General features: G+C 46.3%; 1 protein-coding gene across 3 annotated transcripts in view; it reads right to left on the bottom strand.

Annotated features, from left to right (window-relative positions):
• SPTBN4 (spectrin beta, non-erythrocytic 4) overlaps nucleotides 1–27,599 on the bottom strand; it is a 1,591,326-nt gene that overhangs the window by 1,200,004 nt on the left and 363,723 nt on the right. For all 3 annotated transcript variants that reach the window (XM_069644494.1, XM_069644495.1, XM_069644496.1), the window contains one exon: nucleotides 15,119–15,285. In XM_069644494.1, coding sequence (XP_069500595.1) covers nucleotides 15,119–15,263 — 145 coding nt within the window. In that variant the 5' untranslated portion in view covers nucleotides 15,264–15,285. The remainder of the gene's footprint in view (nucleotides 1–15,118; nucleotides 15,286–27,599) is intronic.

Genomic DNA, 27,599 nt, shown 5'->3' with positions numbered 1-27,599 from the left:
TCTTGGTCAATTAGTTCTGGAAACACCTTGGTAGTTGTTGTGGGTGATTTCAATTGCCACATGGCTGGTGAGGGAGGGAGTCATCCACAGAATCCAAAGTTAAGGAAGAAACGCTTACTGACTCATTCCAAAATTAACAAGGAGGGGCCGGGATGGCTCCACTTGTTTGTAGAATGGGATTTAGAAATGTTGAACGGCTATACTTTGAGTGATCATCCTGGTAGGCACACGTGGTCCAATAGTTCTGCTTTTAGTACATTAGATTACATATTCATGTGTCCACAAATGCTACTGGGGGTTGAGGATATGATAGTCACTACAAATAATTGGAGTGACCATTCAGCACGCCACTGTGTGTTTAGAGTTCCACAGGGAATCCCTGAGAAAAGTAATATGGGCACAGTTTGTGTTGACAAAGCAAGAACAAGTATAAGGTTGTCCGCCAAGAATATAAACCAAGCGGCTGATGCACTGGCGATTGAGAAATGGCCGTATCTACCAGATTTTCAAAACATGTCTATTAATCGTATAGAAAACTGGATAACTGTGCTTTCTAGCAGGCATGCAACAGCCCCTATACGGCAGATGTTTAGACCTGAAGGCGAGATACTCCCTTTTAATAAAAAAATCAGAGACGCTAAGAGAGATCTTAGAAGGGACCTGCATGTCTGTAGGAAGAAATTGGGCCTCATAGAGGAACTAGGGGTAGCCGTTAGGAAAATCAAAAATAAATACAGAGCGTATATTAAGAACATTCGAGTTATGGAAAGAATACAAGCCCATCCGAAATTAATACAAACCATCTGCACTAAAAATACTTGTAGCATTTGGTCTTTGCTAGGTGAAGCTAGAGCGACTGTTAAGGGTCAACTGGTTAATCCAATAAATGCAGTAGAATGGGAAATGTTCTTGGGGAATCGAAATGTCTTTACATTGACTGAAGAGAGTTATCTTCCAACTGCCACAACACCAACCACCCCTTTTGATATCTCTTATACGGCCATAATGGGCAAAATAAAGACTCTAAAATCTTCTAGAGCTCCGGGACCCAACGGTCTTGCCAACATAGTAATCAAAGGTCAGCCCGAGTTCTGGGCCGGTCTTTTGACCATACTGTTTGGAAAAAATATGGTGCAGGGGAAGATCCCTAGTTCTTGGCAGACTGCAATGTTGATCCCTGTCTTTAAAAAAGGAAATCGGCTCAACCCGAATAATTACAGATTACTGTCTATGTTAGACACGACAGGCAAATTATTTGCGTCCCTGATACTTAATGAGCTGCAGATATTGGCAGACAAGTCTAACATTTTGCCTAAATTCCAATGCGGCTTCAGAAGAGGCTATTCAACTTCCCATAACCTTATGGTCATGAACTTATTGAGATCTAGGGCCCGTAGAAGGGAGGAACCGCCGTTGTATGCTCTATATATTGATTTTAAAGCAGCTTTTGACTCTGTTCCTAGAGAAAGATTATGGTCAAAATTAGCCACCCTAGGCTGTCCTGTGGGTCTTTTGTACTACCTTAGACTGCCCCACTTTAACACCTCAGTTAGGTTGAAATTAGATCAAGAGGGGCACCTGACTAGAAAGGTGCAGCAGAATAGGGGTGTCAACCAGGTTGCGTAACTTCCCCTCTGGTGTACGACCTATATGTACACGACATTCCGTTGGCTATAGGAGGCCGCTATCAATTTTCCTCCAAAAATTGGGGAGGCGACCTGTGCTGTCTTGGCATACGCAGATGATTTGGTAATTTTTGACCACACCATCAGGGGATTGTGGAGATCTGCCATGGCTCTCTGGGTATATGCCTCCAGCAATGGATTTACCATTAATTTGGATAACACCAAGGTGCTGAGATTTACCAGCAAAAGAGTCTCTCGGGTAAATCTCATGGTGGGCAATGTTAAGATCTCTTACGTGCCTCTATATCACTATTTGGGAATAGATTTTGAGCCCAGTGGTGAATATGTGGTATGTAAGCAATCCCGTATTACGTGTGCAGCGCAAGTAACAGCTTTAATGGTCGGTTTTACTAACAAGCAGGGGGGGATTCACGCTATGGGGCACGCGCCAACTTTATATGCAAGTATTCACCCCTATGATGACCTATGGCCCAGATGCACTTTTTGACATAGATCTTGGATGGCTACAGGTCATCGAGGGGAAATTTTGGCGGCGTGTCCTCGGTTTAGCACCAGGAGTCCCAATGGCCATTATACGCCTGGAATTGGGAGTGCCCTCGCTTTATGCTACGATCATGAAAAAGAGACTAGGGTTTTTCCTGAAGATGTGTAGTGGAACAGACAATCCTCTGCTAACAACAGTATATCAGGAACTATGCAAGAAAAAGAACCCTTGTTCTCCTTTTGCCAAAATGTCAAAACATCTAGCTGATATTGGTTTGGCTTGGCGTGGAGGGGTGTACTTAATTCTGGTTCAGAAAGCTCTGAATAAGCGTGTTGATATGTGGGATTGGTTAGAGAACTTTGCCCACCTCAATTCACTGAAAAGCTATCAGTTTGTACAGTATAGGCTTTAGACCTTCATGAAACCTCAGGCTTATCTTAATCTTTGCCCCTCTAAAAGGTTGCAACGTTTTATACTGTTACTTAGGATGGACCAGCTTCCAACTCTGATGGTTACTGGCAGAAGAGAACATATTCCAAGGGACCAACGGATTTGTAGGGTATGGAAAGCTGATAACGAACTAGAAACAGCTAGACATTTACTAACCCAATGCGGTGGCTTGATAGATGTAATCCACCGGCACATTGGGTTGTACACCCATGACTTGTCAACAATCAGTGATTTGACCTTTTGGCACCACTGCATCAATTCCGGGAGCCTGTGGACGCTAACAGCCTTTTACAACATCTGGCTAAGGATTGAAGAGACTTTGGGTATTAAGATTTGAATAGTATTCGGAAAACAATGTGTGACGTATTATCCTAAAGCCTCATGCTTATGCCATACGTAGGGATAAATTATGGTCTTAACTGCCTATTATTTTGTGATTTAATATATTTCTGTCCGTACTCACATGGATTTCTTTTCAGCACATTAACTGATGATGCTCGGTGTCCAGATGTGCTGTTGATCTGCATTGTTGAGTATTGCTTTTTATTTTTCATTCTCTGTATCTATTCATTTGTATGCCCATTTATACAAACAAGATGGAAGATTCATTTGGGTGTGTTTGTTAATTATTTATTTCTATGACTACTATTTCTCATTTTATATGCTCACATTACTACTCCACTTTCTTCTCGTTACACGATTTTATTCATTACTATAAATGTTACATTTTTATATTGTAATGAGACATGTATTTCTTAGGTTGGCTGACCTCCGGTCTGCTGATTAATTTTATTAGGATCTTTTCTTAGGATCTTTATTAGGATCTACTTTTAGGATCTTTTGTATGTGGTTTTAAGCTATTTGATATTTAGGTATTTTTACTACCATATGTATATGTTTAAATTTAGATTATGTGTAAAGTTTATTAATGTAAACTGTATCACATTAAATAAATAGGCTTACCAGTTGAAGGGTTAAATAACCAAGAGGAATTTTTGGCAACTACGGAAATATATGCTGCTGGAAACAAAGAGATTTGAGCTTGTACAAACAGTACTAGGCACTATCTCAACAGGGGAAAGGGATTCCCAGGTGGAGAGTTCGTCACCTATTACCTAAGTAGCCTCCACAGACCAACACATGCATTTGGGGCATCAGCCAATCACAAAGAAGGATATTAGGACATTGCGGGAGACATGCATATGTGTTGCAAACAAGTTGAGAAGGAACAAGTTACCTACCTGTAACTGTTGTTCTCCAGCATGGGTCTGGCATGGATTCACATGCTCATGAATATTCCCCGTCGTCAGGCTGGGAATCCTCGGTAAAGAAAAAATCAGTTTTGTTTCTGATCTGTCTTTCTTAGTAGTAACCAATCACTGATCTCTGGGTCATACTGCCCCCAGCCAATGACTGCCCTCTCCCTAAGCCCCGCCTCTGGCAGCCATCCTCAGATTTGGTAGCACGCCAAGTGGCAGTATGACCAAGTGAAGAACCGCAGAGGGGTAGGTGGGAGGGTTTGCATGTGAATCCATGGCAGACCCATGCTGGAGAACAACAGTTACAGGTAAGTAACTTGTTCCTTCTCCAGCATGAGGTCTGGCATGGATTCACATGCTCCTGAATAAAAGAATACATAGCAGTATACACATGCACAACCACGGGATGTGGCAACAGGCTCAACATTAAGCAATACAACAACTCAACATTAAGCATCTCTTACCTCCTCACCAGGCTCACCTTAAGCGAACAGGTTGCGCAGCACTGCTTGGCCGACCCTGGACTCCTCCCTGTAGTCCCGATCGACGCAGTAGAATCTTGTGAAGGTGTGCGTCGACCTCCACGTAGCAGCCCTGCAGATGTCCAGCAGGGGCACACCAAACAGGAACGCCGTGGTAGCAGCGATCGCTCTGGTCGAATGGACTCTTGGACGGCCGGGCAGCGGTCGGTTTGCCAACCGGTGACAATGCATGATGCAGCCGGAGAGCCATCTGGAAATGGAAGTCTTTGAGAGAGCCTTCCCTTGATTCACAGACCCAAAGTTTACAAATGGTTGTGACGTCTTCTGAAAACTCTTCGTGCGGTCCATGTAGAACTTCAGCGCTCTAGCTACATCCAGCGAGTGCAAAGTCCTCTCAGCCGGCGTCGAAGGCGACGGGAAGAAAACTGGTAACACCAAGGGTTCGTTGAGGTGGAAGTCCGACGGCACCTTGGGCATGAAGGAGTGGTGCGTCCTCAGCACCACCCTCGTGTCATGAAAAACCAAGTATGGAGGCTTGCAAGATAGGGCCAATCTCTCCCACTCGTCGTGCAGAGGGGATGGCCACGAGGAACGCTGTCTTCCATGACAGGAACTTCAAAGGCGCCGAATGCATAGGCTCCAATGGGGCTCCCATGAGCCTGGTCAGCACCACATTAAGCTCCCACGCCGGGGCAGGAGCCTTCACCGGCGAGAATGATCGGAATAGTCCCTTCATAAATTCCTTTACCAGGCGATGAGACCACAAGGACGCCCGTCCCGTAGTCCTGGTATATCGGGAGATGGCAGCCAGATGTATTTTTATGGAGGCGTGAGCCAGTCCAGCTTTGGCCAGCGACAGTAGGTATGGCAGCACCTGAGGGGCCGTAATCCGCAGAGGGTTAATCTTCTGTGCACGGCACCAGACAGAGAACCTCTTCCATTTATGACCGTAACACTTGAGAGTTGAGGACGCCCTGGCCTTTGCAAGAACCTCTCTGCAATCAGCCAGGATATCGTACCCTCCAAACTCTAGTGCGGCAGGAGCCAGGCCTGCAAGTTCAGCGACTGTGGGTCGTGGTGTAGAATGGCTCCTCCTTCTCTAGAGAGAAGATCCGCGTCCGCCGGCAGCCTGACTGGCGGGGACGTTGACAAGTCCAGAAGGTCCGGGAACCAGACCGCTGATGAGGCGGAGCAGCAACGGCAATGGAGGGAACGCGTATAGAAACAGGCCGTCCCAATGGAACGAGAAAGCATTGCCCATGCTCCTCGGCTGTGGGAACCTGCTGGCGAACCTCTGGCACTTGGAGTTTGTCGCTGTCGCGAACAGGTCGATCTGGGGTTTGCCCCATCGTCGGAAGAGTCGATCCACTTGATCCTGGCGCAGTTCCCACTCGTGGCACGAGCGCAGCTCCCTGCTGAGTGAGTCGGCGATGGTGTTTTTTATTCCTGCTAAGTGGAAGGGAACCAGAAACATCCCCTGGGCGACAGCCCAGTGCCACAGATCCTGGGCCTCCTTGGATAGGGCTATGGATCTGGTGCCCCCCTGCTTCCGTATGTAGAACATCGTGGTGGTGTTGTCGGTGAAGACCCTCACCACTTTGTCCCTGAGGGACGGGAGGAACGACTTGAGCGCCCAGAACACTGCACGGAGCTCCAAGATGTTGATGTGAAGAGACCTCTCCTCCGGGAGCCAAAGGCCTCTTGCGTGGAGATCTCCGGTGTGGGCCCCCCAACCCTCCAGAGAGGCGTCTGTAGTCACTGTCTCCTGAAACGCCAGGGTTTGAAAGTCCGTGCCCGTCGTGAGGTGAGCCCGGGTGCCCCACCATAGGATCGTCCGACGGAACTCCTCGTCAAGGGGGATCCTGTCCTCGAAGCAGCCCCTCGCCTGAAACCAGCGGCGTCGAGGAACTCCTGCAGCGGACGCATCCGAAGTCTGCAAAGGGGTACAAGGTAGATGCATGAGGACATCATCCCGAGAAGGGACTTCATGGACCTCACCCTGGCCACGTCCGTGGCTAACAGGCGCCGTACCTTGCCCAGGATGGTCTTGGTCCTCTCCTCTGAAGGGGAGGCCAATTGCTCCACTGTATTGAGCTTCGCCCCCAAAAACAGTGCTATTTGAGATGGAACCAGGTGGGATTTGGGGTAGTTGATGGAGAACCCCAGCTCTGTGAGCAACCGGACGGTCCTCGCCGTATGATTGATGGCGAGTTCCCTTGACCTTGCCCGGATTAGCCAGTTGTCCAGGTAGGGGTAGATGTGGATCCCCTGCAGGCGCAGCCGCGCCGCCACTGGTGCCAGGCACTTGGTGAAAACCCTGGGTGCCGACTTTAATCCGAACGGTAGGGCTCTGAATTGGTAGTGGCGTCCTTGAACCACGAACCTGAGGAACTTCCTGTGCCTTTTTAGAATGGGGATGTGGAAGTAAGCATCCTCCAGGTCCAAGCACGTGCTGGAGGGTGACCATCCTGAATTTCTGCGCCTTGATGTATTTGTTTAACCGACGCTGGTCTAGGATGGGGCGCCAACCGCCTGTCTTCTTTCTGACGAGGATGTACCTTGAGTACACTCTGGAGCCCCGGAGCCTCCTGGGGACGAGCTCGATGGCACCTTTCTTGAGCATCGCCTTTACTTCCAACAGCAGTTGAGGGACATGATTCTCCTTCCTGGCCGTGGGAGGAATGCAAGTGCACTTCTTTTGGAATTCCAGCGAGTGCCCGTTGGCCAGGGTGTCCAGTACCCAACGGTCGGTGAAGATGGACTCCCACACGCTGACGAACTTCGTCAGCCGGCCTCCCACCGGGGTGCTTCGGTGGGGACCTGACGGCACGGCCGGGTCAGTCTTGTTTGGAGGAGGCCTTGGCCTCCTTGACGACGACGGCGGGATCCCCCTTGCTTGCCGCAACCTCTGTAGGCCACCTGGGAAGAGGAGCGGGCCGCCTGGCGGTAAACGGAGGAGCCACCACTGGATCCTTTGGAGGCACCCTGTCTGCCTCCGGGGCTCCGAAAGGGCCGTCGCTGCTGAAGCACCCCAAGGGCCCAGGCCGTCTCCAAGTCGGTCTTGATGGCCTGTAGATACTCATCCACCGCCTTACCAAAGAGGTTGTTGCCGTCGAACGGCATGTCCAAGACTCTGGTCTGGACGTCCTGGCGAAAGTCTGTCGCCTTGAGCCATCCCCGTCGTCGGAGGCAAACTCCGTTGCCCAGTTGGCGAAATCCGGTATCGGCGATGTCCATCACCACCGTTATGGCGTGATCCGACGCCACCTCGCCCTCCTGCAGAACTTCTAGGGCCTCCGCCCTTTTGTCATCAGGCAGGATATCTAGCAGAGGAGCTATCTGGAACCAGAGCTCCCTGTCGTAGCGGGCCACGATCGCTAAGGCATTGGCCGCCTTAATCTTCGTCGCCGCCGACGAGATGACTCGTCGTCCCATAGAGTCCAACTTCTTGCCCTCGCTGTCCGGCGGGGAAGTGGAAGTTGAAGCCGCCGTGCCCGCTGCCTTCTTCTTAGCTGCTACCGAGACGACCGAGTCCGGCGTGGGCTGGGCCCTGAGGCACAAGGGGGAGGCATCTGGGACTCGGTACTTCTTCTCGTACCTGTCCCTCTTGGCGGGTGTCCTGGCAGGGTTCTTGAGGACAAGCCCCTCGTCCCAGATGTCATTTAGTAAAGGCACTGCGAGGACCGACTTCCTCTTAGCCTCTCGTCGTTGGTGCAGGAACCCCTCCTTTTTCTGTTCTTCAGGGCAGAGCTGGAAGAGCTCGGATGCTCTGGTTATCATGGCATGGAAAGAGCCAACCTCGTCGGCTGGGGACGCCCGCAGGGGGGGTGACGACGGGATGTCTGCTGCGTCATCGCCGTCGTCATCGTCCATCCCCGTCGCCGTATCTGTCACTGTATCCTCTCCCGGCGAGGGGGATGAGGGGTCCACTGGTCTCGCAGGCACGAAGGGCGGAGCGGGGTGGACTCTTCTCCGCTTGTTCGGAGGGCTTCCCGACGGGCCTGGTTCTGGCTCCTCCGTCGGGGTGCGTGGTAATCTCGTCCTTATCTCGGTACATAAGGATTGGATTGCCAACAAAATGGCCGCCGAGCTATCCTGGGGCTCGGCAATGGCTGCGATGGACGGGCTGGCCGCTCCATTGGACCCTGTTCATCGTCGCTATCTTCGATCACGTCAGCAGGGACCGTCCCCTGGGATCGAACCTTTTCAAACCTCTCGTTGAGGTTTCTGAACCTCTTGTTGAGGCCTATGGACCTTTCGTTGAGGCCCTTCTCGGTCTCCACCAGTTCCTCCTCAGAGGCTGATTCCGAGTCTGTAATGGCCACCGCCCCCCCCCCCTCTTTTTCAGCCAGGGGCTTCACAGGGGTCTTAGCGATGGGCTGGAAAAAGGATTCCCTCCGCGGCAGCAGGGATACTCTGGGCCCAGAGGCCATTTCCATTGGCGTAGTCTCAGCTGGCTCTGCCAGGGTCGCAGCAACCACTTTGGTAGAGGCCTTAGCCGGGTGGATCAGGGCCCTCACCACCTTAGGTGCGTCCTGGGCCTCCGCCTTGGGGGGAGGGTCAGCGCCTCGCTCCCCCTTCGAGATTGACTGGGTCCGCTCCAGCGGCCTACCCGGGTTCTCGGACTTCCTCTTCCCCGAACCAGAGCGCTGGCTCGTGGTTGAACGTGCCGGGGAAGTAGCGCCCTGCTTGGCAACCGAAGAGCCCAACCTTTTAGTGCTCCCGGAGCCCGCGGACTCGCGGGGCTTGGCCTTCTGTTGGGCCCCCGTCGCCGGGGCGCCCTCAAAGGACTTATAAGCCCACTCAGACTTCTTCCTCGCCTTCTCACTTGCTGTGCCCTTCTCCAGCCAGGTGGCGAGGCGGGAACGACGATCTTGTTTGGTCCGTTCCGAAAGGTTCTTGCAGAAAGCACAGTCCTTCTCCAGGTGCGTCTTGTCCCCATGGAGGCAGTAGAGGCATCGCGAATGCTCGTCCTCCTTAAAAACGTTATATAATGCGCATCCAGGGCAGTTCCTGAACAGCTTGGATCCGGGCGTCGAGCTCCCCTTGTCCTGGGCCATGTCCGCCGCGGATCTTCCGGAATCCTCCAAGAAGTGTAAACTCGCCGAAAACTTCACCCTTGAGGGGCGTAGAAGAATTCCGAAATGGGTCCCCGTCATCGGAAGTAGAAACGGTGGAGCTTGAGGCTCGATTAAACCGAAAAAATGAGAAATTCTTCATGCCCCGGTTTCCATGGACGTTCGACTGAGGGGTCCGGTCGGGGGGAGATTGCCGTGGAGGTTTAAGGGAACCGAGTTTCAGGATGTGGTCTTTCGGGCGGATCTGGGGAAAGCTATTGACGACTATTTCGAGGTGAACGAGGGGTCGGTGTCCTTTGCCGGTACTCTGTGGGAGGGGTTTAAGTGCGTGATACGGGGGGAGTGTATCTCCAAGGAAGCCGGTATATTAAAAAGGATCCGTAAGGATTTGGAGAAGAAGGAGGAGGAGATACGTGTGCTGCAGGAGGCTGCCCCTGTCCCTTCTAGAGCCCAGCAGAGGGAGATAATGAGATGTCTTCAGGAGTTCCGTGCCCTTGCCCAGCGGGAAGTCCAGTACCTATGGGATAGGTCGGCCCCTAGAAAATACGGTGAAGGTCAAGCCCCGGGTAGGCTGTTAGCTAGGGCTACGCGGCTGAATACCCCGGGGGCAAGGTGGCGGTCATCAGGGACGAGGATGGGGTGAGCCACTTTGAGGATGAGGCGATCCTCGAGGAGTTCCACACGTTTTACACCCGCCTGTATGCCTCTCAGTCCCGAGCCTCGCAGTCAGATATCGATGCGTTTCTTGACCAGATTGGTTTGTATTGGTGCTCGGGGGAGCAGAGGGAGTGGTTGTGTAGGCCGGTGTCGTTGGAGGAGGTGCTGGAGGCTATACGGTCGCTGCCCAATGGGAAGTCCCCGGGCCCGGATGGGTTCACATCTGAGTTTTATAAATGTTTTGCCGACAAATTAGCTCCCTATTTGCTACGGATGTACCAAGAGGCCGTACTTACAGGTCAGCTGCCGGAGTCCTTGAGAGAGGCCCTGGTGGTAGTGCTTTTGAAACCGGGGAAGCCTGAGATGGATTGTTCCTCTTATCGGCCGATCTCTTTGATAAATTTGGATAATAAAAACTTGGCTAAGATCTTGGCGGCCCGTTTGTCGCCACTGATGTCCACGTTGGTCAGGGCAGATCAGGTGGGCTTTATTCCGGGGAGCTCGACTTCGTTTGGCTTGAGACGGATGTTCGGGCTGATGGATGCCCTCCCGAGGGCTGATCCGGCTGTGGCAGTCCTATTGGATGCTACTAAGGCCTTTGATTCTATTGAATGGCCCTTTTTATTTAAGGTCCTGCGCAGATCCGGTCTTGGGAGCTCCTTTTTGTCCATGGTGTCCCTTTTATATGATAAGCCGGTGGCAAGGGTGAGGGTCAATGGGCAGGTTACTGCACGGATTCCGCTCGAAAGGGGGACGTGCCAGGGGTGCCCTTTGTCCCCTCTGTTGATCGCGCTGGCCATAGAACCCTGGGCTGAGAGGATCAGGGAGCTTCATCTTCATCGCGGGATTCAGTTGTTTTCCCATAAAGTGGTTATTTCGCTATACGCGGATGACATGGTCTTGTTTCTGCGCCACCCCGAGGTTAATTTAAACCCGATCATGTTAGATATCCAGCAATTTGGGGAGCTCTCAGGGTTAAAGGTAAATCCAGGTAAATCGGTGATATTCCTTTCAACGGACAGGCAGGTTCGCTTTCAGGATGAGTGGGGGTTTCAGTGGGATATGCTCAGCACTCGATATCTCGGTGTCATGCTGGCTCGATCCAGGGAGGTGGTGTTCCGTAATAACTATGAGGCGGTGCTTCAGTAATCTAAGGAAGCGATGCAGAGGTGGGCTTCCCTTCCGCTTAATTTATATGGGAGGGTTTCTGTAGTCAAGATAGCCATTCTGCCTCGGTTTTTGTATGTGTTTCTGAATGTTCCCATACCGGTGCCCAAGAGTTTCTTTCAAGCCCTCAAATCGGTGGTGACTCGCTTTCTTTGCGCCGGCAAGCGGGCGTGGGTGGCGTGGAACACGCTCACGGCACCTGTCTGTCGTGGGGGCCTAGCGCTGCCCGAATTTGAATTATATTATTGGGTGGCTCAGGCCAGTTACTTGCGATATTGGTACGGATTGGCGGAAGAGCATAGACACGTGGAGTTGGAACGGTCCATTGCGTCCCCGGCTTTACTCCGGTCGGTTATCCTACTGTCTCCGAGACGTTCCGGGGCAGCGCGCACCATGGTGGAGTTAACATGTAAGGCCTGGTCTCGGTTGGAGCGTGTGCCCGTGAACGGTATACTTTACTCGCCGGAACTCCCGGTTACATTTATCCCTGGTATACCTGTGACTAGCGAGGCAAGTTATGTTTCCACGACTAAACGACTCGGTCTAGTTAGGTTTGCAGATTTGTTCCCGGGCAGCACGTTTCTCACTGTGGATCAGCTGCGAGCCAGCAGCGTTCTGTCCGCACTAGATGTTTTCACGTATTACAGGCTCTGGGTGACGTTGAAGCAGATTTTTCCAACCTTTCCCAGGCAGCCCCCGGTGGCGCAGTTGCTAGATAGCGTGATCAAGGGAGATTTGGATCGAGGGTTGGTCAGACGGTTTTATGCGGCCGGGTTAGAGGGTAGATCGCGGTCAGTATCAGCTTCACGAGTAGAGTGGGAACGGTTGCTGGGAAGAGAGATCTCGGAGGAAGCGTGGTTATACTGCTGCGAAGGCACGAGGAAGGGGGCAGTCAACACCAATTTTAAGCTTGTACATTACACATTTTTACATCAATACTATTATTCTCCGAGGTGTTTGCATCGTTATTTTCCTCACAGATCAGCGGCGTGCAGGAGGTGTGGGTATGAACCAGCGGGGTTTTTCCACGTGGCGTGGGACTCTGCATCGCTGAGCCAGTTCTGGGAGGGGCTTAGGAAGTTGGTTACTCTTCTGCTGATCCTGGCCAAGCGAAGGGTCGCTATGGGCTGGGGTAGTGCTGCGGCTCCGACGATTGCCCAATGGTCTAAGGACATTTTGTATTGCAACAATATGGAGTTGAGGTGGGGTGTGATGAGGGGGAACACTTGGGGAGATACTGGGATGTGGGATGCATATACGTCATATCTCCTTCAGGGGGGTGATGGGTGTTTGGACTCCACTACGTCACGGACACTTACGGCTTCGCCGTTACCGCACTGAGAGGACCGCCTGTTGTGGGCAACATGGGACAGGATTGTGACTTTGAACTGCTGGCCCACTACGGGGGAGTGAGGGATCATGCTGTCTTGATCCCCCCGGTCTCGCTATGCATGCGTTTAGAAACCTGACGCGGAAGGGTATATGAACTCTGTATGGTCGCGTTCTGTGGTTTACTCCTATGCACTTTGGCCTGACTGTGGGTTTGTGGAATATCTTGTGTCATACTGGGGGGGAGGGGAGGGTGGGGGCGTTCGGTCTGGTTTGTTGTTGTTGTTTCTATGAAAATGGCAATAAAGAAATTAATTTTAAGAAAAAATGAGAAATTCTCCTGAAAAAAATGTGAAAACGCAGTAAAAAACTCGAGAGCTAAACACGAGGACTCCCAACACTTGAGCGTGCGGTAAAAATCTGAGGATGGCTGCCAGAGGCGGGGCTTAGAGAGAGGGCAGTCATTGGCTGGGGGCAGTATGACCCAGAGATCAGTGATTGGTTACTACTAAGAAAGACAGATCAGAAACGAAACTGATACTGATTTTTTCTTTACCGAGGATTCCCAGCCTGACGACGGGGAATATTCATGAGCATGTGAATCCATGCCAGACCCCATGCTGGAGAAGGAGGTAATTGTACAGTGAGTTCTATCAGTGTGGTATGAATCAATTTGTCTTGAAATTGTACTAGGGTCACTAGTGGTCCTAGCACAATCGCCCATTTAGGTAAACACACATAGGATCACAACAGCACATGCACTGGTTGTGGATCCCACAAACGCTCATTGAAAAAATATGCAGGCATTGAAATAACAGTTCTCAAAATGTAGAGTAGACAGCGGTAAACTCATAATAGAACTAATAATATAATCTCACAGTGAGAAAATATTGAAACCATCTTTGTCTGGAAAACACTCTAGTAGAACTCATTGAACACACACAATTAATATCAGCACAACGTAATGGAAAGATGTCACTGAATTGTGCTTTGCACAGGCATCTTTCTGTCAAACACAAGCTGCCTTTTTAGTTTTGGCTATTATGTCTGTCTAGTCCGGGAGGATAGCGCAGCGGCAATGTGCTCACCTTGAAAGCAAGACGACACGGAGCCACACAGGTTCAATCCCCGGGTCCGTGCTTAGAAACCTCTGGGGATTAAGCACGTTATAAATAACCTATCATATCATATCATAAATGCCATCAATACACCGAATCTACAGCACTGGTGTACAGCTAGAAGAAGGAAAACATGTGGGAGGGACACACAGCTTGTGGATGTTGTTTGGTTATTTACCTGCCCATGGCCATGCTAATCCCGATCAACACTCCCATCCCACTCACTGCCTGTCCCTCCCAAAACACATCCTCCTGGGATATTTTTACATATCTCTATTAAGCAGCAACCTGAAACGTTGGCCTCTACTATTATTTCTAAGCAATCTGATAACAGTAATTGGCTTAATTGCAGCTGTAAATGCACAACTGGTGTAATAAACAATTTCCGAACCAAGTGTGTGTGTCTTCTGCCAGTTGATTTATATATGTTCCTTTCACTAAAGTCCTGTTAAAAACAAGCATTGATAAAGCCAAGGCTTTCGGCTTGTGTCTAGATATCAGAGAGACATTTGCCAAGTGTTGCTATCATTTGGCCAGATAATCACACCGCTCTCCAGCTGATTGAGGACGCGCGTTAGTCACCCCTCCACCCGGCCAGGAAATGTGGTGTGATACAATCGATTCACTTCCCACAAAAGGCTCGAACAGGATTGCAAAGCTGTAAAGAGGCACCAAAGGCAGACATTCAGGAATGTTCATGTCAATCTTTAGGAAGAGTAAGTAACCCTGAGAAAATGTATGTGTGCATGAGATGTTACCAAAATCCCAGAAACTCTGCCAAACCCCACATCTGGTACCTCGATGAGCTCTGTAATTGTACTTTATGATGCATTTGCAGTAGCATTGAATTGGACCACACCACTGTAACTGTATATACCACTCGCTTAATGCAAGGAGAAAGCCAGTGTTCATGAACTGGCCCATCAAACCGTGAGTCTAAACCACTGCAACTTTCCATTTGTGTTTCCAGCTGGCCGCCGAGCTCATCCATAGTACCATTCCTGCAGTCCAACCCTTCATATAAGGATGAGCTACGGGTGTTTGTAAACACTAATAGCCAACTCACTAGAGCCATAGAACCATATTTAGGCCGTGAAGGTTACCTCATATAAGATATAGAAAATAAAGCATGACCACTCCAGAGGTGAACATAATGTGTGTCAAGCATGTACTGTGTGTCCTACTACTTAACAGTATCAGGCAACTTGAGAACAAAGAATGGAAAATAACCATATATTCAGCAGAATGTAGGCAATGAACCGCCTGGTCAATGGCAATACATGAGGATACATTAAGCTAATAATCGTAGATGGAATGAGCACCGAAAAATACTGCAGCAGTTAGCAAAGCAAATTGCACATAACACATCTGCAACCCCCACCACCAACACCGAACCAGCGCTCCTTCACACAGACACAAAGAAAATGTAAAGAGAGGTGTAAAAGTACCGGATAATGCCTTGATCCTGGAACATTCAAAGAGCTTGGACGTGGCGGTGCATTCATCCCAGAGATGGTCTACCATCTCCCAGTTGTTGTTGTTGGGCTGCTCCTGCACCTCCATGTTGTCCAGCTCTGCTGGGACATTCGACATCCTTACAGCTCATGGACCACTCCTGGGGAAACAGAGGAAAACCGGAAATCAGAAAGTGCACATTTTTACAGTAGAATATTATATTCAAACATGTGTTTTTAATTGAGCGTAGCACACTACACAGAGTCAAAGCTTGCTCAGGATTCTATACAGGATATGTTTCATGATATGATCAGTGATCTAGAAATAAGACTCTGGTGGGTCAAACACAGAAGAGCAGAAAATAAGTTATTGCATGCTAGCCATGTGAATTAGCTTTCAGCTTGTGGAACGCGGGCTTTCTCCTGTTGCAACTTTCAGTGGACCTGTTTATCCTAAAGGGCGGGTGCTGAAGGATGCCCCATCCCGTGATAGGAACTACATTTTGTCATTGTAATACCCCAATCATCACCCATTTACACGGAGTGATCTTATACTTCTGGGCCACTGCCATAGCGCCCTATTGTTCAGGTGATGTTTTTGGCGTTACTATCCCTTTGCAGCAAAGCTGTATTAGTGGAACAAAGCTCCATAACAACATTTTCTGAAAATATGGACAATCAAATGGATTTAACAGAACATTTTAAAAGAAATAAATTCTTACATTTAATATACACTTAATTTAAATATTGTCATCACATTTCCAGTATCAATCCTTGTTCATTGTTGGCTCCTGCTGTCTGGTGCTCTGCTCATTTTTATCACTCCTCTCATAAAGGTATCTTGCATGCATGGATCCTATTACCCACAGCACTGTCGGCCAGGACCATGCAGCCAGGGCCAAGCCACAGTTAACCTGGGCACACTTCCCACTCCCACGGTGCTTAGAGGGCATTATTAGAGGCCACACGCTGTGGGCACTTGCCTTTGGGACATTGCCAGCAGGTATGGACAGGACGCCATTCCCCTACCTGTAGTGCCCACAAGGAGTGCCCTGGGCACAGTAGCAACATTGCCCGAAGTCCCCCCTCGGCATGGCCTGCACCACACAGCAATACGCACTCTAATATCTAGAGGTAGTATTATTGTTTGTATTATTCATTTCATTATTATTATCATTATTAGGGTATTTCTTACGCACTGACCTGACAAAGCATTTTACAAGTCATAGGGGGAAAGTACACAGCGAGGAAAGCAGAGATACTAGTGGGCGGGGAGATAACAACAGGGGAGGGTGGGGGAGCGCAGGCAATTTGGCGGCAAGGGATGAACAAGCATCCAGGTGAGGAAAAAGAGGGAGCAGATCTCCCAGTGTCAGGTCAGGTCGGGAGTGTGAGCCGTCCTTGGTTTTAAGTCAAAAGCATTGCCTGCATCAATACCTATGCATTTTGAAGGTTCACAGAAAGTTACAAAAAAAGGTTTTAATGAGTGTCTACAAAAAAGCTAAGGAATGCTGAAATATGCATGCTTTCACACCAACTCTGCCAATACTATACACACACACAGGCACACAACCCAAATGTGTTCTCCTGCCGGCAGAATGATATTGTTTTCAGTGAAAATAAAATATAGCAGCAGTCTTTCAGAAAGGCTGTGCCATTTTACTAGCTTTATGTGAGAAGTGGAGATGGCAGGCTTGCCAAAAATATGTCTGAGACCAACCAATGATAGACTCTGGTGAAATTCAAAAAGAATCAATACGTTACCAAAGCACAAAGAGCTTTCAAGTTGAAACAAGCTTTAAGAAACTGATTTCCAGCATTTTTATGGGAACGGATAGAATTTCTTTTTTGTGGGCACTTGAAATACAACATTTGGAACCTTTGCCGACAGATCATCCACTGGCACAAAAGGTATTGCATCTGAAAAACTGCCTTTTCTACGGGGAAGGTAAACTTGATCATAACTACTGCAGCAGCACTCTCGCCAAACCTGCTGAAATACCTTCAGCCAAGCGGACAGGCGCAGTCCTAAAGGTTGTGAATCGCGATCAGTGTCGAGACAGGTGATCTCTGAGACTTGAAAGATGTTAATAAGGTCCCTAAATTCATGAAATGCTGGCAGATCGCACACTTGCAACATCGAATAGGAGGCAGGACTACAGAGGTGCTTCCGCAGGATCTATCATAATTTCATAACACATAATATCAGTTTTCATAATTCAACGTCCACTGTGTTCAGGCATCAAGATTCTTACTCTTAGTTGCAAATCCACAGATCCTGTTATGTCTTCGCTTGATTCTATTTTGGACCAGGATAGGAAATGTAATGGTCCTAAGTCATCCTCGTCACTTTACACTAGTACTCTGCATTTTTCTAAATTGCTGGACCCAATTATCCAGAAATATAGCAGGATAAACACTAGGCTAGCTGACCCTGCCTAGTGCACGTTTATCAACAGTTATGATGTCATATTGCTGCAGGAAACATGACCTCGGCTTCCAGTTTATTCATTAGGATTAATTACCTTTTTTACACCTTCTCGTAGGAGAGGCTATAACGGTGGCTTTTCCAATTGATTTCACTGGAATGTACATCATTGTTTACACCAATATCTTTAGGCCATGACAATATCCAGCTTTTGTCATTCGTTTCCTCCTCTGGTGGCAGAAGCATTTTTATTTAAATGTACATAATATTATTTAAATGAGAGAAGATGGTACGCAGATACATGCATTAATACAGTAGCGGGCATGCAGAATAGATATCCCCCTGCTCCTGCCCCCACAACAATCCTTTCACACCTCTCTCATAAATGTCATTGGTTAAAATACATTCTGAAGGAACGTGACCAGCTCTCTTAAAATATTTTAAATGTCTTCCTTCTTTACCAAATACCCTCTCAACCAGTGATATCCTGTGCATTTCCTGCACCCGTTAAGCCATCGTTTGAGGATTCAGCATTTTAACAGTGTGCCGGAACTACCTCGAGTCATTGCTGAGGCCATTAAGACCAACTTTTCCTCAATTATGATCAGGCTAAGAAGTGCATGAATAAAACCTCTATAATGGCAGGTTACTTCAATGACTGGACCAGAAATGAAGTACAAAACAGTGATTTTGACCTTAATGAGTTTGACGCATTGGGGCCCTACCCCTTATGAATTTTGATCCAACTTTTGTCAATCCTGCGGGCAAAAGGTTGGTGGAAATTTGTAGAGACCACAAACTGTATAGCATAAACTGATGTGTTGCTCCTGACATACCTGAGAAGAGTACTGTTATATGGACCGGAGTAGCTCCAATTGATTTAATAGTTTTAGCTGACTGGAGGCGTATTTTGAGATTTGAAGTCATAAGAAAAACACCCAAAAATACACCTGTACATAATCGCCTCTTTTCAAAAATATCTTATAAAAAAATATTTTATAAGTGTAGAGATTACAATATTTCAGACAGATTCTCATTAATGTAGGTAGCCTCACAGAACGCTGGGTTTTCCAGCCTCATCGGAGACGCCCTGGTAACGGGAGGTCTATGTATAATACTAATGTTGTCAAGCGATAGAGTGGCTTCACAGCTACATCTTTGTGAAGTTGTAACATGGACTTGACCAGATACTATTCAGTGCAAGCGATGGGCAATTAACACAAAAAGAATAGCCACCGTTCGCATTTAAAGTGCAATTCACTAACAGGAATAAGGGTGTACAACTTGCATATTTGACATCTCGCATGTAACACAGTGAGTTTACAGGTTCCAAGAACAACTTCTCCCAAGCAGGCACAGGCGAAAGAACTGTGTATGCTCCATCACATGGCCACAGAGTGAGAGTCTCCGACTTAAAGACGTGCAATGGGCATCCCCCTAGAAATGCATCAGCACTCGCAGAAGTAGCGAGAGACACAGCGTGCAACACGCCAGCAGTAAGTTCTCCCAGCCACTTGAACCAAGTGCTCCAAGGAGCTTTAACTTCAGGTTGTGGCCTGTTAGACGTTACTCTAGCTAAAGACCATATACCTTTTGTTCCTTAGTATTTTGCACGCATATGTTTGTACGGCAGCGGTCCGGAATATACAAAGCCATTGGAGCAAACAACGAACAACGCACAGGCATTCCAAAGGTAAGACCTTGGCTAGGAACCAGAGACATGAGCGTAGCATATTCATGCAAGTCTTTGGAATTGGGGACCTGTGCCTTATTGCATCATGATGCATCTTCTGTCCTCCTACAGGACATCATTGGCAGGCCATACAATGCACCATACAGTCAGCATTTTTGGGAAAAGGAACTACATTCATCTCACATAAATTCTCAACGGGGATCAGATTAGTGTATCTGTGACAATGTAGGAGTCCGATTTGAGTAAAACATAGGGCTGCTGATTGCCAGTTAAATCCTTAAACAGTCAGTTACTCTGGTGTTCTCGGGAGGGGCTCACTGTTTCCAGGAACTGCTGGGGGAGCCTAATCCTAAATATTGTTTTACTCATTTGGCTATATTATAGACTGGGGCGAAATTAACTATAGACACAGACGGATAATCGAGACGTATATACGAACACATGTACACACATGTTTTACAGACCCTAATGCGATTACCCTCAGCTCGGTGTACCGAGATTATACACGCAATTGGTAAAGGAGAATGGGACTAAGGTGAAACGTACCCTTCCATTGAAAAAGGAGCTGCAGCAGAAAACCACATATACCAAACACTATGCGGTAAGCATATTTAGATTCAGTTTCTGTTATTTCTACCTCAGATAAAATGAAGTCTTATCAAAGTATTTACAAAGTGGCTCATAATACCTCCTTGGTCTCTTTGCACATTGCATGGCAGTGACATAGGAACCCAATCAAGTAGAGCATACAACATTTATCCAGGAAGGAAAAATAAGTTGCTAAGAGAGATGCGAGGCAAGTGACTTGAAAAATATATATCTAGATGTAGATTGGAACTCCAGATAGTACTGTACATAGACCTTTAGTGGAAAATAATAGTTTACACACATTTTTTATGTTGGCTTTCAGGGTCAAGTGATAATATGAGGTCCTGATGAAGGTGGCTAAATTGTAACACTGCCGAAACATAAAGCTTTCAGACGGGGTTGCCAGGATCCCACAGCAAGCTTTTTTCATAATAGGAGAAATGTAACCAATATTTTTTGAGACGTAGACCCTGTTATATGAAACATTTATATGTTTGCACTCGGGTGTTTAGTGGAAATCACAACACAGGGTGATAGATGAGGAATGTATCGTCTCTTTTGTCTATATTGATGTTTTTATTATATTTTGTATTGAGTCAGTCAATGTTTGTTTTTTCAAAACATCTTTTATTTAAAAAAAAAATGAATCAGCCGCAAATTACATGTATAAAGTATCAGTCATGAGACTACATGTTGCAAGGCAAATGAATGCTGCAAAAGAATAAAAAGAAAACCTTAAGGAAAAAAAGGAAAAAATGTGCCAATAAATAGAAAAATTGATTGATAATATTGAGTTTCTTTATATTTATTTCCATAAATTGAAGTCAATTTACAGAGTAATTGAAGGAAATGCTGTTTCCCATATGTAAAGGTGATAAAGGCTGCAGAACTGCAAACAGGTCTTGCAAGATATTCCTTAAGACTCACTGGCTACCCAGCAATGACAACGTGAATCCTGTGCAAATTACAGAAATAACATTGTAAGAGCAAAAATAAATAAAGAACATTTCGATTAATTATTACCTACTCTAACGCTAATTATTCCCAGAAAATGTTGGCTAAAGGTTGCAATGGGCTACGAAGCTAATCGAGTCGACAAGTCTACATTGGGATAATATACTTCTCACAGACTGGTTAGTTTATTAAAATAAAATGTTTGGTGGAATTTATAGCTGTGTGTGTTCCAGCACTTCTGATTTGCCAGCGGTGAATAGCGGTAAAGCAGCAAATTAACCCCAGAGAAAATATCCTCATATAGCTCCCTAAAAGCTTCAGGCCCGGATGGTATATATCTGTTATTGTGGACAGTCCTATTGACAAGATCTTTACTTTCCACATGGCTTCACTTGACCATAGCACCAACTTTAAAAAAAAATAAGGGAAACCCAGCCTACTATCAACCAATACCACTAAATGCCATCTCAGAATAAACTGCTGGAGAGGTTAATCTATGAGAAGTTGATAAACTGGGCGGATGACAAAATATTTCCCATACACAGCTGGGGTTTTGACAGGCATGTGACATGGGTGAGAAATGCCTTAATGTAGCTTTACTTGTTGTTAAGTACTATGTGACCATAAGATGTAATATCTATCTGATGTTCATAGACATATGGACTGCTTCAGATACTGTTATCCTTTGACTGATGTGGGAAGTTCAGACAGAGATGGGCATTGGTCTTGATATTTTAAGCCTGCCAATGTCACTTTATATAGGAACTATAGATTTTGTCACCTGTGGAATGAGGGGTGAACATTCTGATATTTTTCCAATAACTAGAGGTGTTGGGCAGGTGTGTATTGTGCCCCCCTTCTTTTTAATCTTTATTTGAACAGGTTAGAGAATCCCTTGATATTACTCCTTACGTCCCAGTACTTTCAGGCAGATCTATTCCCTGCCTGCCATACACTGGAAACATTATTTTAATTGGTCATACTCCAATTGGTTCACAAAAGCTACAAAATGGTTAAGATGACTTTATAAAGCAGAAGAAAATAGAAATCTCAAGTGATGTCATGCCAACGCAACTAACTTTCTCCTGTAACAATATTTGATTATCTGTCAGACAGAACAATCAAACTGAGGAATTGTTGATTTTTTAAGTATCTTATCTCCAGCTCCTAAGGTCTTCAGGGCAAAATATTCTGGACAGGTGCGCTATGCCGCTTGTGATTAGGGCCTTGCTACTTTGGACTCTATTTCCAAAGCCGAGTATACATTTTTGAATTCTCTCTTGGCGTTGAGGGCCTACAGACCTGATGGATTTCCTAACTTCGAACTTTGGACTAAAACCTTTAATGCCAAATCTCCAAGCAGCCTAACAGCTCTGCCGTTGCCTTTGATTTGATAAAAGACAACTGCATGATTGAATCATCTTTATATAAATGATTTGTATCTATGAATAATGGTTTAACTTCTAAACTGATTCCTTGTGTCAAGATACCCTTCAATTGCTTAGTGTATCAGAATAATTTTTGAATCCATTATCCTTGGACTATCATGCTAAGCACGACATCCTCAGTGCTTCATTCCAGGATAAAGATACTAAATTATTTCTATCAGCACAGAGAAAACCTTCAGTTATGAACTGGTTCTTAGATATGCCTCCAGAACTGGATAGATTTTGCTATCTTGACTAAGTATAAAGAAAGCAGGCACAGATTCTCATTACAAAACAACGACTGTGCCAAATGGCCATGGATCCAATAGGTCAGTGTGGGTTAACAATTCCATTCCGTTTTCTAATAGTGACAACTTATCCATTAAAACAACAATGCACTTTTCTTCTATGATTAGTAATCGGCAAAGAGGGAAACTTATTGTTTGCCTCCGTTACGAAATCTGAGTTTTAGACAACGCTTACCAGCTTATCTGTATTTGCTGATAGTACTCCTTTCACCTGTTGGTATCTTGAACATATTTTACTTGCTGCCAAGTGCATAGGCCATAAAGAAAAATATGTTCATATGATTGATTTTTAAGAATGACACAAGTATTTTATTTCATTTTGCACATGTATGTACTTCAGCTAGAATTAACTGTTGTATGTGTTACATTTTTAAGAATCATGTTTGCAATAAAAAGTATTTGACTCATACCAGCGCTTTCCAGATTCTTCTGAAGAAGTTTTTGTCTCTGCCCTGATTGATGTAACGCTATTCTGGAGCCAAATCATGGACAACCCCGCCCGAAAGTGATGCCCAAAATCTTCAATATGAAATGTATGTGCAGTTTTTGTACCTAATGACAATCTATGCATTTGCGTGAAAAACAGCTGATAGCTCGATTACGCTGCTTTTCCCACAAAAGCAAAGTCATCGTTTTAACAAGAATGTGTACCCTCATCATTCTTTATCTAATGCACATGGCTTACTAACCGCTCCTAACATTACCCTCGTGCATGCGGAGTACCACTCCAAATGGGGCTGCTCTCTGGATCTGGTGAGACCTCAAATCAAACACCCTACTCAGAATCGTTCTTTTTTTTTGTATTACTTTGTTTTAAACGATGAACAATACTGAGAGTACTTTACAATATTTTGTTGTATATGGTGCAATATTTTGTTGTATATGGTACTCAGCGTACTTTACAATATTTTGTTTTTTGAATATTTACTGTTTTAATGGATTCCCTGTTCTTTTGGTGTAATTTCAAGTAACCATTTCTTTTTCTTCTGTGGGAAAGTACCACACTGAATGCATTCATCATTTACTGTTTTCCTTCATTTCCTGCTTGAGTACCAGTCCTTCAGAAATTCAGGCGCCCTCTTATTCTTTTTTAGATATGTGTACTTTACCTTATCCTCCTGTTGCAACAATACCCTGCTGCACCATCCGCTTGCCTCAAACGGTAGCAAAGTGAGGACATTATAATACATGTGTAGCATTTAGTGTTACTTGATTTATTATGTATGTTTTTTATTTATTCCCTGCTATTTCTGCGTCAATGAGCCAATCCTACATTTTACACTCCAGTAAACACGTTCAATACACAGTACATTGAACACCCGAGTTATTCACGTATTATTCATAGTTTTAATGTATCCTTTGAGATTTGATTTCATGCATGCAAACAGTTTTTTGTAAAACCTTTTATTTCAGACATATATAAACATGGTGCTCTATTCAGACAGAAGAACTCTGCAGTCTCATTGTCACTTGTGGGCACAGATCCTCAAAGTAGGGGATACATGGTGATCTACAGTACCCACTCCTTAGTCCCCAGATACTCCTCTTCTCAGTGAACCTCCCCACATTGCTTAGAGAGGACCTTAACCCACTCACCCCCCGCCCCACTCGTTCATCTGCAACATTCGATTCTTATCCTGGACTAATCATGACACCCGACCCAAGTCTGCCCAAATGATTGCCTTCGAGTCTCTGCCAATGTTTTTCCACAGACTTATTTTAAGGTGAGCTCAACGTCTGCAGTTATTTTGATCCCCTCCTCCTATGTCAACCACCCACATCGTCCTTGCCAGCGTGGAGGTTCAGGAAAGCTTTCCACGGCCAAATGCTCTGCCATACTCCCTGCACTATCCCCCTGCACCATTTCCTTCCACCCAAAGGGCTCAAGAGCGAGAATGCTGTAGCATCATGTCAGTATTTATTATTGAAGGATAAGTCTTTCAGTACCTGGTCTTATTCGGGTGAGTGTCTCAGTCCTACTCATGCAGTAAACACAGAAGACCAGTGGCAAACAGCTTTTCTGTAAAAAGGTTTTGGGACAGATATAAACATAGAACTGCTTTCAGATCAAAGGACTCTGGTACACAATACAATCCGTGCCAATGAGGAAGATAGAACAGCCTGGTGATGGAGGCGGGAAGCTGGTCACATAGAAAGGGGACGGCACAGTCACATGCTATTAACATATAAGACAAAAGGCCTCATTACAAGTATGGCGGTGTGGGTAAAATCAGCAGTAATGTGGAGGTAATTCTGCTACGGCTGCACTACTGCAATATTTCCACACCACTACACCACCGTACTACGAGTTTGGTGCTGAAGTGGGGCATTTACCCATAGGAAAAGCTAGAGGCGAATCTGCTGCTCCACTGAAAATCGGTTGAATTACCACAGCGCAATTACCGCTGCTGGAAATTTCACAAAATCCCCAATTTGCACTAACCTACCATCACTTGTAATCCCATAGTAAATCTGCAGGACCAGGTGGTGGTAGTGGTATTTGATTTTGTCGGTAATTCAGTGGATTTACCGTCAGGGGCATTGCTGGGGGGGGCTGACGGGGCTATAGCCCTGGGTCTTTTAGTTGTAGCCCTGGATAGAAGCTCAAGAGCTACAGGCAAGCTAGCCTCGAGTCCCGACAGTTCCAATATTAGCGTAGCTCTGGATCTTTTACAGACCTAGCAACTCCCCTGTTTACCGTCAAATTACTGCCAAATTCGTAGCAAGGCCAAAAGTTATTGTATTTGCTCCATTTACAATGTAGAGTGCAAGTATTGACTTGCCGGTATTGGGGGAGGGATGCCGTCTTGTTGTGAGTCCTTCAAGAGCTAGGAGGTATCTTTTTAGGGCTGTGTCTGTATTCTCATTGTCACTGACAACAATTGCACTTTGGGGCCAGCTCCTGACAGTAGGAGATGAACGTCACCCACAGCGGAGGTGACCTATTTGGTGCACCTGCCAGCTTAGCCCCAAACACACCTTATGCCCCCTCGGCCACTCATGTATACCAGGCTGCCACTTTATTTTTGTATTATTTTATTTCCCCAACGCTGCAGGCAAAAAAATAAAAAAACACAATCAAATTCTTAATTACAATACAAGCAAAAACATGCACTGCATAGTCGTCACTACCCCATTCCTTTCGACAACCACCAAGAGCAATCACTCTACTCCAGAAAACCCCTGCCACTCTATCTTACTTCACAATAACATAGAGTGCCATAATATTAGCATGCCCACACTTAGATAGAATTGTGAATATTAGCCTGCGTAGCATCTAGATGGAATTGTGAATACTAGCATGTCCACACTTAGATAGAATTGTGAACATTAGCCAGCGTCAAATCTAGATGAATTGTGAATACTAGCATGTCCACACTTAGATAGAACTGTGAATACTAGCATGTCCACACTTAGCTAGAACTTTGAATACTAGCATGTCCACACTTAGATAGAACTGTGAATACTAGCATGTCCACACTTAGATAGAACTGTGAATACTAGCATGTCCACACTTAGATAGAATTGTGAACATTAGCCTGCGTAGCATCTAGATGGAATTGTGAATACTAGCATGTCCACACTTAGATAGAACTGTGAACATTAGCCTACGTCGCGTCTGGATAGATTTGTGAATATTAGCATCTTCACACTTAGATAGAACTGTGAATGTTAGCATGTCCACACTTAGACAGAACTGGGAACATTAGCCTGCGTCGCATCTAGATCGAATTGTGAATGTTAGCATGTCCACACTTAGATAGAACTGGGAACATTAGCCTGCGTTGCATCTTGATGGAATAGTGAATGTTAGCAAGTCCACACTTAGATAGAACTGGGAACATTAGCCTGCGTTGCATCTAGATGGAATTGTGGATGTTTGCATGTCCACACTTAGATAGAACTGGGAACATTAGCCTGCATCGCATCTATATGGAATTGTGAATGTTAGCATGTCCACACTTAGATAGAACTGTGAATACTAGCATGTCCACACTTAGATAGAACTGCGAACATTAGCCTACATTGCGTCTGGATAGATTTGTGAAGTTAGCATGTCTGCGCTTAGATAGAACCGTCAATACTTGCATGTCCACACTTGGATAGAATTGTGAACACTAGCCTGCGTCGCATCTAGATGGAATTGTGAATGTTAGCATGTCATTGGCAGATGCACTGGCCACTAGAGTCTAAATGGAGGATAAGGGGAGCTATCAGAGAGCATGTTAGAGGCGGGGACTAGAGGAGTATGGAACATGTATGCCAGTCAGACCCAGATCAGGACAGAGCCACAACAGGGGAGACTACGCTTCAATTCAGGATAGAGACGCAAACTAACCAACCCTACTAACAATTTCCCTTTCTGCATACACTTCTCAAACTCCAAACCAAACACAACCAAAACCTACAGCACAACAAACCGCACAAACTTCACTACATTGCAACAAAAAAACAAAAACACACATAGCCTTGCACAACAGTACACGACGACTACCGGCCGCAAACATCCCAGGCCCAGCCAACGGACCCACCGGGCTGAGGCCGCCAACAGCACATCACTGCTCTCTTGCACTTTTCCTGCTTCCTCCCACTAACTCAACCTCCCCTCCTTTTTCAGAACCGCCAGAGCGCCAGGGGACCACTACGGTGGTGAAAGTGCGCGGTACAAATGTCCTTTAACATTAACATTAATATTAACCACTGTGGGGACCTTCATAAAATAGGCAACAGGGTTGCAGCAAATGTCTCATGAAATGATGTGATGCCAAACCTTCGACTGAGTGCCACCCCAAAAGGAGACCTTCCCTCTCAATGCATCGCTGCCCTGTGTTATCCTTAGTTTGCGAGTGCCATGGGTAGACAGAAATCACCCGTGTGAATACCTAGCAAGCACCGGGTGTGATATTGGGCACATTGAAGGAGGCTAATATCTCCCTATCAGCAGGGCATGCCCACCCCACAGCAACCCAACCGAAAATTCCAACGGTAGAAATTCAAAAAGGTGGACCAAACAGTACAATAAAGAGATCCCCACTAGAAAACAGAGAATTGGAATGTGCTCACCAAGTGTTAATGG

This window comes from Ambystoma mexicanum, chromosome 2p, assembly GCF_040938575.1.
Source record: "Ambystoma mexicanum isolate Mex_15411 chromosome 2p, UKY_AmexF1_1, whole genome shotgun sequence".
Lineage (NCBI taxonomy): Eukaryota > Metazoa > Chordata > Amphibia > Caudata > Ambystomatidae > Ambystoma > Ambystoma mexicanum.
Note: the sequence above shows the minus strand (reverse complement) of the source record. Positions and strands in the feature narration are given on the sequence as shown.